This window comes from Dermacentor silvarum, chromosome 4, assembly GCF_013339745.2.
Source record: "Dermacentor silvarum isolate Dsil-2018 chromosome 4, BIME_Dsil_1.4, whole genome shotgun sequence".
Taxonomy (NCBI): Eukaryota; Metazoa; Arthropoda; class Arachnida; order Ixodida; family Ixodidae; genus Dermacentor; species Dermacentor silvarum.
This window is the reverse complement of record NC_051157.2, coordinates 35,033,229-35,053,443: the sequence shown is the minus strand read 5'-3', so window position 1 is coordinate 35,053,443 and position 20,215 is coordinate 35,033,229. Positions and strand designations below refer to the sequence as shown.

General features: G+C 42.3%; 1 protein-coding gene across 1 annotated transcript; it reads right to left on the bottom strand.

The window, feature by feature from the left end:
• Positions 1-4,099: 4,099 nt before the first annotated feature.
• LOC119449771 (probable asparagine--tRNA ligase, mitochondrial) lies at positions 4,100-20,064 on the bottom strand. The gene is made up of 12 exons (XM_037713030.2): positions 19,850-20,064; positions 19,663-19,769; positions 18,621-18,744; positions 16,385-16,525; positions 15,561-15,641; positions 14,729-14,844; positions 12,231-12,363; positions 11,216-11,352; positions 8,768-8,840; positions 7,652-7,789; positions 5,966-6,090; positions 4,100-4,279 (listed from the first exon to the last, which is right to left on the bottom strand). Exons 1-12 carry the CDS (start codon positions 20,021-20,023, stop codon positions 4,135-4,137), a joined length of 1,494 nt encoding a protein of 497 aa, XP_037568958.2. The 5' UTR covers positions 20,024-20,064; the 3' UTR covers positions 4,100-4,134.
• Between the last annotated feature and the right edge of the window lie 151 nt (positions 20,065-20,215).

The window sequence follows — 20,215 nt, the reverse complement described above, 5'->3', positions numbered from 1 at the left end:
GCGAACCTGCATATAACGAAATCCTCTTTATAACAAAGTTTTTCGGGAATTTGTCAATTTCGTTATATCCAGGTTTAAATGTACATTATGAATGGCGTTCCAAGGCTTATCACTATTTTTTCTAGGGTTTAGAGGTCTAGTACTTTCAATTAACACAAGAAATGAATAGTCGAAAATATCACGTCAGTACCCGTTCAGAGGCTGCTAATAAGGACATTAGACAATTACCAGCCCTGCAGCTATTGCCAAGATTGGTTCAGTAGTGTACACTACGCATGTGTGCTTGCGTTGTAGTGCACGTATTAAAAAGAACCCCAGGTGGTCAAAATTAATCTGGAGCCCTCCACTATGGCGTGCCTCATAATCAGAACTGGTTTTGGCACATAAAACACCAGAAAGAAGAACAATTGTTATTAGGCCCTCTTCAGAAATTTCTTCCACCTGCCTTGGTACCATAGTGGCTTTAGTGTTGCACTGCTGAGCTCGAGGCCGCGAGTTCAATCATGGCTGCGGCAGCCACATTTCATTGAGCGCGAAATGCAAAAACACTTATGTACTTAGATTTAGGTGCACGTTGAATAACCCCATGTAGTCAGAATTATAATCCAAAAGTCAAGTGTACCTCGTAATCAGATTGTTGTTTTGACACATAAAACCACAGACTGTTATTAATTTTTAATTTCTTCTGGAACATATTTCCTGAAAGACATTGCATTCTTTTGTGTTCAGGTTTTAAGAAAAGGTGTTTTAAGGAAAGGTGTTTGAGCATATTTGTTAGTTTCTACGTAAGAGTATAATGCTTACAGTAGTAAGATGATCAGCATGAAAAAAAGAAAGGTGAGTACTTATACAGTATAGACCACTTATAACCGCTTATAGTGCAGGACCGGATATAATACGGCAGTGATTCCACTCCTGCGACAACTGCGCCACATGGGATTTACTGCGCCATCCTGATAAAACAGACGAAAATTGCGCCTAACTGCGCCAAACAGTCTCGGATTTGACGTCCTCTATCGCCGACAATTGCACCACTGGGGAATTAAAACGTGCAACGTGATGATTGGGCTAGCCTTAGTTGCAAACAGGAGACGAACAGGAGACGAAACAGCACTAGCGCGTGCGTCCCGATTAAGTAACAGCGCCACGCACGGCGCCGACGCGGCGTTTGCCTTGCAAGACGGCTCAACGGCAAAGTGCGTTTCTGCTGAGGCTCGTGGCTTCAAGGTCAATTGGCGATTCATCGGAGGACGTTATCTACTCCGAAAACGCAGCTAGTACAGTAGATTTCTGCTGATACGTTTTGACGAAACCGTAAAAAAAAAAAAAGAGCCGGGAATCGCAAGAGCCGAGAAACAGGCAAAATTGAGAAATGAGAGTAGTGTTGAACTGCACACAACATTATTTTAATTCTTACGTGTGAAAAAAAGTCGTAGTTTCGCCCGAAAGCCGAAGCATCGATTGAGATTGCAAATTAGTAGGCAGCTATACAAAGTAAATAGTATAGTAGTTTTATCGCCCGTATAAACTTTAAACATTCGCTTATTAACTATATTAACTAGCATGGTGTGAGCGCGCACAGGCAAACATGAACACATCACTCGATGAGCGCGGACACGCGCTGTCAAACGTTGGCGTGAGGATGCCCCGCAGCAGCAGCGAACGAAGTGACCTTCCTACTGGTGTCTATCGCTTCCACGCAAACTGAGCGCCGAGAACACACAGCACGCACAAAGCTACGAGCCGCCGACGCACCTACACTGCCTAGACTCTGCCCCCAACACAGATCGCCTTCGCGCAGTACGCAGTTGGTGCCAGAGTACAACCCCGCTCGCTCTCCCTCGCCGGTGCTTCGAGCGGGACGGAAGTAGGCGCGCTTCCTCCCTGCTTTTCTTTCTTGCGCGCGCGAGATTTGGCCGCGGTCGTCGGCTCTCCTCGCACGCACGCTTTCACTCGCACATACAGCATACGGCGCGCGGAGACGGCGTTATTGCCCTTGAACGTTATACGGAACATCTATGCGCCAAAACCAATTTTAGGGCCCCAACGCGGCATAGACACCATCTTTAGATAGCAAATACGGATATCAAAGGCCATGCTTCTGCTGGCGGAAACCGAAAATACGTCATAGGTGTCGCCCCCGACACTTTGCGCAGCCAATCCCATCGTCAAGCCACCAAGCCAAGCGACATGAAGTCAAAATGGCCGCGCGGGGTGGCAGTTCGCAACGCATGATGCGGGAACGGTCCCACATTTGCGACGCAACAGCGGTGTTACCAATGCATTGGGTCCTATGGGAGCTTAACAACCGGGAAAACGCAGCGCTCGGGAACGTAACAGCGGGGTTTTACCGTAGCTTGTTTGAAGCGCAGCATGACATGTGATTATAATAACTGCGTGCCGCCAATGTGTCCATCATTTGTTTCTGGATATACGGAATGACATCTGGGAAAACTAGCAATATATGAAACGATCAATTTGTGTGTGTGTGTCGCATGCACACTCGTTTTTTCGAAATACTTCAGGATGTGAAAAATCAGCTGCTCCAAGCTGCTCCCAAATGCCAAATTGCCTGCTCCAAAGTGCTCCAAAATGAAATTTCTGATGCTCCAAAAATTGCTCCAAATCAGAAGTCCGCAGTAGCATCACTGAATACGGTCTTTTCAGACTCCCGTTAATTTTCCCATACCACTCTATGTATACGCGTATCGCTTATATAGTGCAGTTGCGGGACACGAAATACCGGTTACAGTGAGGCTGCCTGGAAGTTCCACAGTCAACCTAGATGGCAAATGCTCCCCTCAAGCCACAAATACCGTATTTACTCGAATCTAACGCGCACTTTTTTCCGATAAAACAGGTCCAAAAATTGCGTGCGCGTTAGAATCGAGTACTACCCTAAATCTGCGTTACCATATAGCCGTCGGCATTTGGGCAATAGTCTACCGTCTGTCTTCAGGTTCTCTGCGTCTGCTCTATCAGCATCAAGTACCGAGTTCATCATGATGCCGCATTTAAAAGGAAAGTGATCATGTATGTGGAGACGGACGGAAATCGGGCTGCATCACGGGCGTTCGGAGAATCCGAAACTTGCGTTCGAGACTGGCGCAAACAGAAGGAGAGGATTTTCGCCAGCAAAGCAATGCGGAACGGTTTCAGTGGACCGAAGCAGGATGTAATCTGCTACGATCCACTTCGGCGATACGATCGCCTTGGCCCTATCTTGAAAGCAATCTGCAATGGGGAAAGTCCGCCGCCCGCTGTGTTTCTGCCGCTTATAGGTCGCGTTGAAGCGAGAGGCATGATAGCACGAAGGTCAATTCGCTCGCCGTGCTTCGTCACTCGAGCGTTTTGACAGTAGGTTTCCGCGGTCAACGAGTGAGATGTGTTCATGTTTGCTTGTGCGCATGTGACACCATGCTTGTTAATTTATTTAGTACGCGAATACGGAACCTAAAGCATGGTGACAGCGACGGCAGAAATGCGCCTGGAGTGTCCATTATCGCAATAAAATAGTTGTTTTGGTTATAGTGCGGATATTCGCAACTCCGGCGACTTACGTTATAAGCGGTCTACACTGTATTTGGTAAATTGTGGTAACCCATGTACAACGCCTTTGCCAACTCAATGATGCGCAAGTTGACTTTAGAGTAAGATCAAATTCTTAATCATGCCATGGCTGCCTTATCACTTATATATCTTATTTCTTATATTTTATAAAATGGTGCGTAAATGCACTCGTATGTCTGGTCTTTAGTTGCAGTGGCAACATTGCAGGGGATTTGGCAAGAATTTGGCTAGCACAGTACCTAGTTGAAACAAGAAATATGCTTATTCGTAATTCTGGGGAGCATTAGCTCAAACAAAAACAGACAGACTTGGTAGGTTTCTCAAACAGTCCATGCAGGTTATGAATTTTTCCAGTAAAAGTAAGGCCACTTGCAATCTTTGGCCACATACTGACGTTGGTAGGTGGTATCTTTCTAACTACCAAATGCAACCAGGCATCAATCAGTGATCCACAGAACAGTATGAAAGTCTGAAATAAAGCTAAAACAGGCAAAGTGATAGATTCATATTAAATAATAAAGACAAATCTGAGAAAACATTTATTTAACGCAGTGCTCACACTAACTACATAGAACAGTGGTTTGACCATCTCGGGAAGGTCACCACATCTCTAATATTTTTGATAGCGAAAAAATACTGCAGCATTCGGTCAAAGCCCAGCCCAAACCCTCCATGGGGTGCAGATCCATACCTCCGAAGGTCCAAGTACCTGATGAAAAAGGAAAATAGCTTGCTATAAGCATTCTTCAAATGGCGTGAAGCAAAGCCCATCCTCTGCAGACAGTGAGAGCTATTAAAGGGAAGAAAAAAATACTCTGAAGCGTGACCTTTTCAATGCCCCCAACACCTTCTTATTTTTTTCACAGGACAAATTTTTTTGTGGTGAAAAACAACATTATTGTAACACAGTCAGCAATAAGTGAAATGCAAATAAGAACTCAAACTAAAACATAAAAAAGGGTTTTCATTCATAGGTGCAAAATAAAAAACACCAGTTTTCCCCAGCACAGGTTGGCATACATTGCGCTTGAGCAAACTTTTGCAAATTTTTCTGTTTCAATTTGAATTTTCCTGCTCTGCTTGCAATTTGTTACTAGCTGTAGAATAAGAAACAATTATGAAAATGGACATGCATAGAAGTTCACATAGCACTATTCTTAAGCTAAGGTGACCATGGATGTATTGGCAGAGAGAATAAAACCAATGTGTGATAAAGGGAAGCTGCAGTTAACCTTTCAACTGCTGTATATATATTCTTTTTTGACTGCCCCTCCGCCAATGCCATTCAATCAATTCAAAGCAAAAATCAAACATTTTTCCAAGAATCAATGAAACAAATGATTTGATCAAATCAAAGCACCATACTGGGAGAAAAAAGCAACAAAAAAGATGCAGTATCAGGTAGTGTCTCTTTGATGATGATGATGCTGGCTTTCCATGAGAATCTGAACCTGCATTCACAAAGCTTCTCTTAAGTAAGTTCCATCTGCAACTGGCCTTCGCTGTGGCAACCACTTTGTTAGTTCACTGATAGCTATCATGAGCAATAGGAACACGAATACTGGCCAAAGAAGAAATGCTTTTACGTAAGATGAGTCTTGTGATTGTGTAGTGCTGGTTTGCTTTACTACAGTAGGAACACACAAATGCATGTCAAGTAAGCATTAAAGGGCTTCTGAACCACCTTTGATAATTAAAAAAAACAATCGTGTGCTCCTTTCCAGGTGTTTCCAGTCCTTCTTCAACCATCGTGCTGGCAGCAGGGTCACGCACGTGATGTCATCATGGTAAAAGCTGTCGATTGATTTACATGCCAGGGACATCAGATATGTCTACTAGCATGCCTTTGCCATGCAGTCATACTACAGCTGTTCCTCATCTCACTTGCCTGTCGTGCGCATTGAGATGATTTCATCTCTTGTAGCGTTTTTTTGCACTGTGCGTGCGACAGCAACAGCATGTCACCGGAAAGCACAGATTGCTGATAAGCAGGAGTTGATGGTGTTTTCATACAAGAAAAAAAGCCCCGACGTGACATTCGATACTGACCCAGTGTTAACCTGTCTTCTAGAGAAGTTCGTGCCGAGGAGGAGAGAGCACTTGTGAGGAGGGTAGTAAAGGCGAGAGAAACCGCTCGCTCGCCTACAAGCTCAGAGTGGTTTAGGGCTAGTGTACAACGTTGCATTGTACACTAGCCAAGTGCAAGTATGAGGATGGCAGAAAAGTGACTGCAATGCTACGAACATGCGAAGATGCAAAGCAGGGAGATGATTTAAGTCAACAGCTATGTATGTGACTTCTACGGGGCATCGATCTAGGCACAAAAGCAAATGGATTGCCATATGCTTTAGTCAATGCTCTTGTCCATGTCTTGCTGTGATGTGCTCTGGCTTACCAAGGGAAAGCCTCGGCAATTCCCAGATTCTTCAGGCGTTCTTCGAGGACTGTGAGGTTGTCCTCCCTGAGGCTCCCGCCACAGAGCTCACCTCCAAAGGGTGCCAGCAGGTCAAAGCCTTCCACCTGCGGGAAGAGGTGCAGTGGGGACCAATATGAAAAGAAACACCTGATTTCCATTCAGGACTCTCAGTTGTCCTTGTTTCTGCCAATGTGCAAAGGGACTGCAACCCATGACCGCACAGTTATTGTATGTGCTCCCAGAGGCGTACACAAGGCCACTCTAGAAGATCATACCACAAATGTCTTTGAAAAATAGTTTAGTTAACGTTAGCTTGAAATGCCTAAATAAAACTTAAAAACTGGCGCTTATCCTTACTAGTGCACCCCTCACAGCCTGTCGATTTCTCTGGGATAGAAAAATCGGTGAATTATGCAACCACGTGAGACGCACAATCAAGTAAGAATTGTGTGCAGCATCCTGTACTTCAGTCACTCCACTAGTATATGTTAGACGATGAATTTCATTGTCTTGTGCAAGAATCAGCTCATAGAATTACTGCCTCTTATTCTCTTTATTTTATTTTGAAATACTGCAAGCCAATGATTTGGCCCAAGCAGGTGGGGCTACAATGTCAAATAATAAAGCAAATGACAGAAGGACAATATGAACATAAAGACAAATAAAATATGTATGATATTGCTAAAACATTTTTCAAGCAATGAACAGTAATAAAATCAAGACAAGTATTGTTCAATTTCGGAACCAATATCACTCAACGCGACCACGGTGGCAGGAAATGAGCTCCAATCACTAGTGGTACTCGGAAAGAAACCAAATTTAAGGTTTGTCTTTGCAAATATAGGAGTGAGTAAGTGTTCATGGCTGTGACGTGTCCTTCAAGTCATGAGAGGGTGGACACAATTAGGCAGGTTAAATTGAAATCTTCCTGACAAGCAGTTATAAAGAAACTCAACAAATTTTCCTTTGTGTTTCCAATTCTTGTATACCATTTGCTTTTATCAGAATGGATGGTGAATGTTGCTTTTTATACTTCCTGAATATGAATTTCACTGCCTTGCAAACAAGTTCTAGTTGCATAACATCCTTTTTTAAATAGTATGGGGATGCCAGATAATTGCAGCATATTCCAGCTTGGATCTTACACAGGCAGTTTAAGCCATCAATTTAGCATGCACCAGCACTTTTCTAAGTTTTCTGTTTAGAAATTAGTTTAGGTAAAGCCAATGTGCAGATATTAAAGATCTGAACTGACCAATCAAGTTTATTGGTGAAAGTTAAACGAAGACACTTGTACTTTCCCACCTCCATAACTGTAGTGCTGCCAAGCCAATATGCTGGGAGTGGGTGTTTTCTTTTTCTTTTTTTATACACGCATAAGTACAGTTTTGTTTTTGTTTTTCTGCATTTAATTCTATGTCCCAAAGACCACACCAAGCAAAAATAGCTGAAATTACGTCCTGTACATCTTTGTGATCCTCGAGTGACGAAATTTGCTTAGCATGCAATCGTCCACGAACAACTTTATTGATATCCCATCTTGAATTAAGCTTGCCAAGTCATTTACATATAAACAAAATAAAACAGGTCTGAGAATGGTCCCCTGCGAGGAGGTGCCTTGCAAACAGCGACCAACTTGTAATCCACATATACAAAACCACTTACTGTGCTAGACTGAAGAGTAGAGTGCTTCATGTAGAAAGGCTTAAGAGCTGATGGAAAGTGTGTCACAAAGAGTGGTCCTCCATCGCCACAGTGCTTTACCAAGTATTCCTCGTGCTCTGCTTTCAAGTCCTGACCCCACTGTAAAAATGACCATCGCTACTATGAATGGAACTCTCATCATGCAAAGGAAACAAAGCAACACCAGCACAACAAGGCATTTCCTTTGAGGAAATGTTTTACTTTGCTGATACACTTGGAGAAGACAAAGGGTTTCAATGTATTATATGCTTTAATTTTGTGTGTTCATGAAGGGTTTCAGACCATCATGCTCTTTGCAGTATTTACCTCACATAGAAAAGTTCACCAATGACCACAAAACTAATATCAAGATGATGTGATCAGAATCTCTAGAGAGAGCACACATAAGAATGAACAATACGGATAGCACTCTACAAAACGAAATGATTTTGTTCACATTATCACTGACCGTCATGGTCCACATCAGAGTTCATATGCTTTAGACTGGTTTATTCTAACAGTTTGCACACCCACATCCATTCTGCATATTTAATTCCTAAACAATGCCCTTAACCACACAGAAGTCCAGTCTCTGCAGCAGTCATGGTTCGCATGTTTCATGGAGTACCGTACATACTCGTGTAAGGGCCGCACATTTTTTTTTTTTCATGAGCTTGTTGAGAGATGCGGCCCTTACATGGGGGCACGCCATTTCAGTTCAATTTTTCTGGCCATGCGTAATCTCCGTGATTCTTTTGTGCCAAAAGAGCTATTGTTTTTGTTTTCATAATGCACTTTGTTCGCGCACGCTGTGGGTCTAGTTCTCACCACTGCCACTGTCACAGCAGCTGAGTTTCATTTATAGGCAGCACACTTGTGGATGCAGTTGTCCTCTGTGCCATCCATGGTGTTATATCATGTGCCTTCTGTGACTCTCACAACAATGTCCGAAGAAATTGCATGCCACGCGCCGAGAATCTAAGAGCGTATACAAGCGTTCTTTTTTTTTCCGAACATGGGGCTACCAAGTTGGGTGTGAAGCTCTTACACGAGTACGGCCCTTGCTCTAGTGTATATAGTAACTAAGCAACAAAGTACCTCAATGTCCTGAAGCAAGGATTTTCCATCTCTGGCAGACTGAAGAACACTGATGCACTCGCTGTACGTCATTCTGCAAAAGATTTAGGTGGACCAATGTTCGTCAGAACGGGCCAGAGTTTCAGGGCAACAGGCAAGCATTAGGTGCTGGTGCCACATCAATAGTATATTCAACAGCCTAAACTTTGCCAGTAAGAATTTCGTTTTACTGAAACAAAACTGCTACATATCTTCAGAACAGAAGAATGCTCGTAGCTTTAGGATAAATTCTGTTCAGTCAGCAAGTGTTTTTAACTCTCAACTCATTTCTTGGTATTGCAGTTCAAACTTGCAGGCTATATGTAGGCTAGCAGCACATTTATCACTGTACAGTCTAGAAAATGGTGAACTATGGAGCAAGTGTATTCAGCTGTTTTTTCCATACTTGGTCTAGTGTTGTCCCGTTTTCCAGCAACAATAAATCTGCCCTTCGTATGTCTGAATCCTCCAGCAAATGAAATACTTAACAGTAGTTCTTAGGCTCTGTTGTGATTGCTTTATTCAGCTTTATGGCATAAGAATTTCGATAACTACATTTGTGGTTGATGGTTAATCTCCAATTAAAAAATCATTGCAAAAGCACAAACATTACAACCAGTCTATAACAAATTGGGGAATGTACTCGCATGTAGTGCTCGGCAATTAAGACGCAATAATTGAACCACATATTCGCTGGCGCTTTCTGCTCCACCAGTGAGCGTGGTGCGATAGCTGGGGGGCACCAAACGCAGTCAGAATACATCACAAAGGCTCTCATTTTCATCGTACACCACAATACATCACTTCAGTGTTCTCAGCACGCAAAAAGCGCCAGCAGCCATGCACTTAGAGTATTGCGTTTGAACCGTTGAGCATTGTACACATAGCTTAGTTCGGAGATATTTTGTTTTATTCAAAGCTTTTGTTTCAAAACAGCAGAATGAAATGAAAGCGTAACCATAATTAAAATGACCCAAAATGAGATCTTCACTACGAACTTTCAGTGCATGCAGAACAGTAAAAATTATGTTGTCACTTTGTATGAAATAAGCATGGAAAAGCTTCAGTTCTTTAATTTCTGCCTTGTTCCTGCTTCATTGAGAAATGCCAGCTTCTGGTTTTTTGGTATACAGTAAAACCTCGTTAATACGTAGTCGGTGGGAAATGTGGATCAGGTACGTACTAACGATATACTAATTAACCGACAATGGCAGACGAGCGGCTATAGACTTACCGGACAAAAAATATGTGTCAATTCTTACTCAAACGCACATCCAGACAAGTTTTATTTGCAAGCGGGCAGTAAACTCTACATTCACTTGCTGGCATGGCAGCCTTGCAGTGAAGACGGCATCCTGAAACTCAGAAAAGCCACAAGCCAGTTTCTCCATCAGGGCCCACTTCTCTGCGAACGCCCTCATGACGGTCAACGCACTAGCTGCATCGGATACGGAAAGGCCGTCATCCACGTCGTCATCCATGATGATGATGCGGAAGCGCTATAAGCTAAGGGAGCAGGAAACACGTCATGGCTACTATGTTTTGACGCACTATCGATGGTGACTGCAGTCCAAGAAAGGTCCGTGCTGCAATTTCGCTATGTATGGTCTGTGCGTATGACATTTCGCCGATTTCAAGCTTGTATACACCGAAAAATGAAGTAAATACTATGCACTAACAGTTTGGCATGCGTTAAGCGATTATGGCTTAAACAGTCGGCCAATACATTAAGTTTAATGGCAACAGTTGTGGGGATTCATCGTGACTATATTTAAACCAGAATTACTTATTAAACGGGTACGTATTAAGGTTTTATTGTATATAATGTCTGGCATGCTAAGTAACTGTCTAACTCCTTTGAAAAAGAAAAAAAGCCAATTCATGTTCCTCATGGCCCCCTGACAGATTTCACTTCGGGATCTCCAATTGCACACTCATCCTGTACAAATGTATTATATTGTATTAATAGACTTGTGTGTTTGCGGATAAAGGACATGAGCATTTGGCAAATCAGATGATTATTCAATAGTGTTGCCAAATTTCGCTACAAATAAACATACCTAACATCCTGATACCCCGCTACAATCCCTGAATAAATCGGCATGCATATATGAAATTCGACACATAAAAGAGAAAAAAGTGCACACTCCCACAACTTTTGCAAGAACTGGACTAATAAGGCATAATGATTAGCACCATTGAGCCTGACAGTCTAGTTTGGCATCTTAAACCACGCTAAACAAGTCCATCAGATAGTCATACAACCACAGGTAGTTGAACGCAGACTGATTTTATATACCTCCAATATATGATGTGGTAAACAAACACAGTGAACATTTTATGCCTTCCGGATACCATCATCAGCAGCACCACTTTGCCTCAGCAGTGGTTTGTGGGACAAAGATTGTGGCACAATGTCTTCAGACCCACCTGACAAAAGGTTTGTCCAGTGCGGCTTTCACTATCTCAAGGTGACCAGAAGGGGCATCTCTCATAATTACAGCTACATCTTGATTAGATGAACTGACCAGACTGGTGAACACATTCTTCACAACATCTTCAGTCCTCTGTGTGGTTCAACAGAAGGCACTTGTTTAAAACACATGATACTGTACAGTTCAGTTGTGATTATATTCAAGAAGCCAAAAACTTTACTACCTACAGCCGTACATCAATGTATGCAGACTAATTCTATACATCTATATGGAATGAACAGAGCAGAATTCATCACTATAACTACACATTGCTACAGTGATACCGCTAAGAATCCAGGCGCCAGTATCTTCACCGGCAGCTTCCGCAAGAAGTCCCTGGCACAAACACCAGATTATATTATTGAGATTAGTAATAGTATTACTTGAAATCAGAGGTACAGATAAGAGATTCAGAGGCACACTGGCTAACTGCCCCCAGCACAGGCAAGAAAACAAAGGGATTACAAAAATAGAAAAATACTTCATTTTAAGTAACACAGTGCAAACAAAAGACACAGACTACAATGAAAGGTGCAATGGGACAGGTGCTGGACAAGCAATGGAACACCAGCGCATGTTTCATCGCCTTTTTTTTTATTCTAGTCTGTGTTTCTCTTTGGAACGTGTTGCTTAAGATGAAGCTGCATCAACTCGCCCAAATGTCAGTTTTGTTAAAAAAAGTAGCCAAGTCTTGAAAAAAAACTAAACAAATATGGTGATTTAGCGGTAAATGCGAGAGAAATGCGCTAGCATTACGTCACACTTTTTTGAGGTCCTGTATTTATGATATAAACCACGTTCACCACATTGCAAAGTGTTGTTCAGGAGTTCACTCGACAAACGTCCTACCTCTTTGAGGAGTGAAGTGCAACTGACGGTGGTACAGAGCAGACCACCGGTTTCCCACACTTCATATACATTTTTTTCCACCTTGACACTCCTAATGCTAACCCATTAAAAAAAAAACTCACCTGCAGCAAGGTATCCAAGGATGTGACAAAGGCCTCCTCAGCCTCCACCATGCAGAACTCACAGACGTGTCGCCGTGTGTTGCAGTTCTCGGCACGAAACGTGGGACCCACTGTATAAACCCTGGACAGAGACCTGCAGTGGAAACCAGCACATACGCTGCTTTTTTGGGTGTTTCAGTTCATCCTGAACAATGCCAAGCAGTGCAAACCTATGAGGTTTGTAGGGCAACATAACCACAGGGCTTGCATTTATCCATGCATTTTTATCGCATGACCTGCCGCGGTAGCTTGGTGACTATGGCATTGCGCTGCCGAGCTCAAGGTTGTGGGTTCGATCCCAACCACGGCAGCCGCATATCAATGATTGCAAAATGCAACAATGCTGGTATACTTAGATTTAAGTGCACATTAAAGAACCCTTGTTGGTCAAAATTAATCCGGAATCCCCAACTATGGCGTGCCTCATAATCATGCTGTGGTTTTGGCATGTCAAACCCTGTAATTTACGTACATTTTATTGCATCCTTTTTGTTGAACCACTCATCCATAGAGGGGCTTCTTCTTGGTATTGGAAGTATTCTACCAACCCACAAGTTGCTGCGCTGCCGTTATAGCAAAACCAGCCGCTTGCATCAACAGTTCATGAGAATGAAATATAGAACTGAAGTAAAGGAACAGTTGTGTCATTGTTGTTTCCCCCAAAATATTGATAACTAGGCATCATAGAGTAATCGATCACTTATGACGCAGTTCACATGCTGTAGAGCAAGATCGTGCAGAAACGGTGCAGAGAGGCCTAAATTAGGCACAACAGTTTCACCCCGAGCGGCAGTAATTTCCAGTTGATAATTCCATCAGTTTTCAGGAGAGAGTACTTCTATAACGATAAAAAAAAAAAAAACATACACCTAACTGTAACAATTCCAAGCCATCACTGAAGTGGGAACATGTTCTCTACAACTCGCAAGTAATTTTATCTATTTGAATCTAATTACTAAGATTTGAGCAAATGTACACTTCATTATTTAGTGTTTTCATTTACTGGGAGGATGGAGGTCCCGGCCGGCACCCATGCATTTCTATGGGCCCAAGTTTTCATTATTTTGATCCTGAAATTGGCCTTCGCCAAGTAATTCGCAGAGTAATTGGAAGTTGACCTGTCAGCACGCAAGCACCTGACCCCAATAGCGACCCCTTTAGTGGGGGCGTCTGTCTCAGCCGAGCTTAGGGGACAGTGAATGCGTTGAACACACGTCATCTCCTGTCGAAAACATGTATTGTTGGCCTGCCCTAGAAACATTTTCAAGCAATAACCATAGTTCACATTATCTGATTACAGTATTTACCCAATTTTAACACAGGCTTTATTTTTTTCAAGAAAATTTGCCCGATAGGTGCAGTCGGACATAATACCAAAACCTCGTGGTCGTATGCTCTACTGCATAACACGAATGTATTGCAACGAAGCTGACTTTAGGAACTCCCCCGCACCCGGCGGCAATTGAGCAACACATATTCAACCCTTGTCCATTTTTCTTGCTAAGAAATCGGGTGCACATAATATTTATACTTTGTTTAGGAGCTTTAATATCATTTCTGCATTTGTTTTCTACTTTGGATTAAAAATTAAGTTAATTAAATTAAATTTTGGGGTTTTACGTGCCAAAACCACGATCTGATTATGAGGCACGCCGTAGTGGGGGACTCCAGAAATTTGGACCACCTGGGGTTCTTTAATGTGCACCTAAATCTAAGTACACGGGTGTTTTCGCATTTCGCCCCCATCGAAATGTGGCCACCATGGCCGTGATTCGATCCCGCGACCTCGTGCTCAGCAGCCCAACACCATAGCCACTGAGCAACCACAGCGGGTTCCTCTACTTTGGACATAGTAGAAAATATAAAGTGGGCGCGCCTTCGATTTGGGAGCGTGTCAGAATTGGTAAAATACTGCCAAATGGCGTTTTTCTACATCTTGTGTAATTCGACATACTGCATAATTCAAGCAATTTCGTCAGTCCTGCCAGGGGTGAATTAACTGAAGTCAATTGAATATGTATAAGCCATAAGGTTGCACCCATCAGGAGCGGGTGATTAGGGGAAGCCTCAGCCTGGAGCCAATGCTCTGACAAAGGGACTTGTCAACGAAAAAAATAAACAATTTATTTTTAATTTAATTTGTTTTAATTAATTAATATAATTGTTCCAAAATCATGATATGCTTATTAGGCATGCTGTAGTGGCAGATACTGGCCACCTGGGATGCTTTAATGTGCGTCTACATCCGAGTACATGAGTGTTTTTGCATTTCATCCCCAATGAAATGTGGCTGCTATGGCCAGGATGAAACCTGCAACTTGTCAACGAAGACAAACCCCTTGTCGAAACATTGGCTCTCGCATGAAGCTTCCCTTGTTCACCCACTGTTGATCAATTAAGGTCTCCATATACCAGTGACCTTGTAAAGTCTTGTAAAGTTTTCGCGCAATGATACTCACATGGCAATAGCCTCCAAGTGAAGCTGGGCTGATACGGTCAAGAAGACAGGTCTGCCAAAAAAGAGCTCCTTCAAGCCTTTGCCAGATTCCTTCTCTGCTGCTTGTTGCTTCATGGGCTGTGCTTAAAAAAAACATGTAGAATGTTTTGAATGCATGTGTGAAGGCAAGTGCAAGACAATACGCTTGTTTTGACATGTATCATGAGGAATACGAGGTGGTTTTCTACGTCAAGCTTGGAAATTCACCCTAACTGTTACTGTTAGTTTTTCTAATGGTAAAATACAGAAATTCATAATGCGCAACACATGCACCGAATGAGCTGTGAATGGAGCAGTGTCTATTACACATGAAACGGCTATTAAACAAATGGCCACATATGACTATGTGCTCATCATACACATAAAGTTACTAAACACCCTCAGTACTACTTCTCATCTTTTATGCTTTCATTAACTGCATCTCCTGAGAGAGACATCACTGGGCCCTGTTTTTCAGATTGTGAAATTGGTGTATGTTGGTCACAGAGTGGTCACTACAACCACGGTTTAGTATCGTAGCCAATTTAATCATAAATTTATTATTGAATATGCATCTCCAGCTACTAACTTTTCCATTTGCAGCATGTTAAAATCTCTAAAACTGTCAAGCTGCCACTGCACACAGAAGTTACATGCCACTTAAGGTTAAAACTCAACACAGCAGATGCCTAATACTGAAAGTGTACAGAAGAAAAGATAACATTTGATTCAAGCACGAACCAAACTTTAAATTGTTACAGTGTTTCATTCTAACTGCACGCTGCATGCTTGAACAATAGATGAAGTGAAGGTACCTTGACAGTGAAAACATTCCCACCACCCTCACAGTCGTTGGACGTCAGGATAGGTGTATGAACATGAAAGAAGCCTTGAGACTGTAAGTAAATGCAACAAAATGCATCTTAATCATACCTGTTACAACGGTATCACCAAGAATTAGACCTTTAGAATTAGCCACTTTCGAAAGCTACATGTAATAAAGAGCAAAGACAGACAGACAGACAATGAATAGCAAAGACCTAACTAAAATTTTGCAGCAGCTACACGTCACAGACAGCTAATTACCAACTTTCAGAAGCTACAGATCACAGACAACAACGTGCTAGATGACTATTATCAGCAACTACATGTCATTGACAGCAAACATCTGATTAACAACTTTAAGAGCTAGAGATTACAGAGAGTGAACAGCTAATTAAACATTTTCAGCAGCTACACGTCACAGCAAACAACTGTGAGTATTGCTTAACTTCTTTCACCACTTTGCTGATTTACAACTGCCTCGTGCACTGTGGCACAGCATGAGAAAGGCTGCACCAGACTTCCACAAAAGCTCTCGCGCTATAATTGTTTGGAAGAACAAAATCAAGCCAATCCTGATGCTGGACATATTAGCAAAGGCAGCCGGCCAATGGCGAAGAGCACTTACAAACGAAATTCGGTCCTTGTGTTTTACCTTCAGTAAGAAAGATGTGCCTAGCAACTTCAAAGGAAACGGGCTTTGAGGCGCAGAGAGGAAACGCGGCACGATCAGCAGTGTGTGGCAAATGCAGCTGTTTGCTGTAAAAACAAAGCTACACGAAGAATGCTGGCAGCAAATAATGAAACTGCCACATGCCTGGAATGCAGCATGCACCGCCATTAAAGCAGCACTGCGAAGCCGCAGCATGGCAGCTTCCTTGGCCTGCCGTGGTCGAAAATGGAGGAAGCTCCGTGTGTACTCTGGAGCGTAAGTCTTCCGTGGTTGAAATGGATATGCCTGCACAGTGACATCAGTATTACATTCACTTACCCCCACCTTTCAATTTGCAAGTGACATGTCAGTCAAATTTCACGGCCTGTCGTCCAACAAATGCACTGCAATAAATGTTGTATACTTGTTTTATTTTTATGTTTATATTTATATAAATGTTTATAGTTGTTTTTTATTTTTATATTAGCATAAATGCTCACTAAAGCAATACTCTGAACAAGGACTCGATTGGCCTATTTTTTTTTTCCCCACTTACGATACGCGCATTGATTCGGTTAAATCCAGATGTCACGGACACCGAAGCATTGTCCACTTTCACCGCAGAGTTAGAAACTGCACCTAGCCTGTAGTACCATCGTCACTGCTGAACACTCTCTCTCATTTGAACGCTATTTCTGCTTTCTTAGATTTTTGCATAAGTGTATTTCCTTATTCTAATACTTGCTGTTGGTGAGAGGTCATACACTGTTTTTTTTTTCTTTTGGTGAAAGAGATTGCTTATGCTAGTGCACATCACTTCGTTCTTGTACTATCACTTGTTTGTTTCTTTATTCCATTCCCATTTTTGCACCTGATTGCAATCCTGTGCTTTGTTGTGCATTGCATTTTTTTTAAGTATTATTTTCTGGTGTTTGCACATTACGCATGATTGACACAGCGTTCCTTCTCTTTGCTTGGCTTGCTTGACAAACTGGTTGTAATCCTCCCTTGGTGGTTGTGCTTAATTTCGTCTGCATAGCGTGCATGTTTTTGAAATGTGAATCTTTTTTGTGTGTGATCTCTGCTTCAAATGCTCTCTCAAGAAGCTTTTTCTTTTTCCTCGATTAATTATTCGTTTATTTTTCTTGTGTTGATTTCTGGTATGTGCACAATGCGCATGACTGTACACTGTTAAACTTTATTTACAATGCTGATGTTCTTTGCATGAAAAACTGCTCAGAGTGCATTTATTGCTTTAATCCTACCCCGGCAGAAGTGATTCTTTTTCTTGTGTGTGCGTGCAGTGCGCATGTTTTCAAAATGTTGATTGTTCTTTCTTTAAAACACGAAAAAAGACCACACTGTACTCAAGTGGCCTCGGTTTGGTATGTTATTCACATTTCAAAAGTTGTACCTCATATGCAGGCAGAGGCAGGGTGCAGCGAATATAACTCATGCTTACATCAGAGTGTGCTGGGGGTGCTGTGTGCATACAGCAACAACTGCAAATGCAGTGGCAGCTTTCTTTCCATCAGCTATCTACATTTTAAGTGACCATTACTTGAAAAAGCTGTAGTTTTTGAAGAAGTAATGAAAAGAAATGACATGTAGAAAGGGTTTAATGTTGGTGCATACAGCAACAACTGCAAACGCAGTGGCAGCTCTCTTTCCATCAGCTATCTACATTTTAAGTGACCATTACTTGATAAAGCTGTAGTTTTTGAAGAAGTAATGAAAAGAAACTACATGTAGAAAGGGTTTAATGTGAATCTAGATCTTGCAGAAGAATCAGCAGTGTACTTCCGTGTGCAGCCACAGAACTACAATCTTTAATCAGATCTCTCCCTGCAGTTTCTTTGCCATGGCGCACATCCCCGACTTATATTTACTGCTTCCGCACTTACTTTCCCTTTTATTCTGGTGGGCTAATGCTCACCACCAATACTAATGCATCCAGTTATGACCACCAACCGTGGTACCAGTGTGGACTTCTGCTTCGTCCTTGCAACTTGACTTCGTAGCTCTGTAAGCCGGCAGCCGTGCTGTCACACGTTCTTTCATAAAATAAAGGCATGGCCTATAGCCTTTTCTTTTCAACATAATAATAATTGATTGGCTTTAAATCCCAAAACTGCGGTGTGAGATATGGGTATTGTTCTAGTGTAGGTGCATGTAAATAACCTGAGCAGTCAAAAATTAATCTGGAGCCATCCACTAAGGTGCCTCTAGTAGCCCTAGTGTTGCTTCGGAACAAACTCCGGGTATCAATCAATCAATCAATCAACATCTTCCACTGCAGCCAGAAGCAAAACCTTCATTTTCCACTAGACCTAGACACAACACATCACTGAAACATGCCACACATCACCACATTAGGTCACAAACTCTGTGCAGCCCTTGCCTCCACATCACAAGGTCCCAACACTGTGACGTCTTCAGCGTGCACTTCAAATTCCTGGCCCTTGTGTGAGCTGGCTACCAGTCTTCCAAGAATCTGGACAGCTGCCCCATACGAAAGGCCCGGCCTAAAATTGATACAAAAACCAAGGCAAATCAAAGGAGATGTGTGGCATGTAACCAAAGTGCTCACTGCAGCACACTTTATGGGTCCTCAGAAAAAACGGAAGACAATCTTGGGCGCAAAAAAAGACTCCTGCATGTAACGGATAAATGCGTTAGTTATTTTCCAATGCAACTACAGTGAATTTTTTAGTGCGTCTTTGAGAAGTATAATTAATACTAGCAATACAGTATTTACTGTAAAACAGCGGGCGATTGCATAAAAGGGACTACAGAAGAGAAAGCACACCTGCCAAGAAGATATACAATTAACTGTATTTATTTCATCTATGCACTCCAGAAAGGCAGAAAAAAGACGCATTACAACAGTGAGTTGATGAAGTCAAAGCCTAAAAGGACACATTTTTCTTTTACTTCATATCACTCATCTTTCTTCAGATGCTTCTAAGTACATGTTTTGGCATTTTGTGTAACCCTGTTTTTATAACATTAAACTAGAACTTGCCATCTTAGGAACGTACACCTTATGCAGAAGAGAAACACGTACGAGAAGCAACTTCCTTGCTAGCTGCCGTTTCCATGCAGTCATGTTTGTGTGCATGTTTATTTAACCAATGCAGATCCTAGCAATACCCGCTGTGGTTGCTTAGTGGCTATGGTGTTGGGCTGCTAAGCACGAGATCGTGGGATCGAATCCTGGACTTAGATTTAGGTGAACGTTAAAGTACCCCAGGTGGTCTATATTCCGGAGTCCCCCACTACGGCGTGCCTTATAATCAAATCGTGGATTTGACACGTAAAACCCCATAACTTAAATTGTAAGATCCTGGCAAATGCGACTACAATAGGAATGTCTGGCTTTCAAACGCAAGAAAACATTAAAAAGCACGGCAAAAAGGAAATTATGGGAAACAGCAGCACACCTCATGCTGTCTGCAGGAATGACGACCTGAACTTTAGATGCGGTTGACCCATCTGAAAGGTCCAAGAACACCACGTCCTTGTGTTTTCGTAACGCTCTGACCCATCCCTGCAAGAGCAGTAAAACGTTCATTGTAACAAGTTGCCTCGCTACCCGATTGTTATGTCACCATCCCAGCCTCAACGCACCTTAATTTCAATTGCTTTGTTAACATCTTTAAAGGCTAATATCTGTTTTACTGATTGACACGAAAGCAAGCTTGACGTGCCCAATGATCTCTGAAATAACTTAAGAGAAGCAGTAACGGGTCGACGCGCTGCTAACCGCATGCTGCAGCTCATAACAAGAGACAAGAGCACCATGCGACAGAGATCGAAAACCTAAACGAAGTAAATGGAGGAGGAAAAAAGGAGGAGGAGGATCCACAGAACAGGTTCGCAGCAAACTCTTGAAACCAGGAACCAAAAAATGGATAAACACAGTAGCTTAACTTAATGAGGTATACAACGCATAAATGTAATTTATCTTTACTAATTTATTACGATAAATTTGTG

Bases quoted from the DNA above. Each gene is read 5' to 3' on its own strand.
- LOC119449771 (XM_037713030.2), bottom strand. From the start codon at position 20,023: ATGGTGCTCTTGTCTCTTGTTATGAGCTGCAGCATGCGGTTAGCAGCG. The intron at 18,745-19,662 runs GTGTGCTGCTGT...TATCAATTTTAG, and splicing joins ATTCCTGCAGACAGCATGAG to GCCGGGCCTTTCGTATGGGG. The intron at 15,642-16,384 runs GCATGTGGCAGT...ATTTACTTACAG, and splicing joins CGGTGCATGCTGCATTCCAG to TCTCAAGGCTTCTTTCATGT.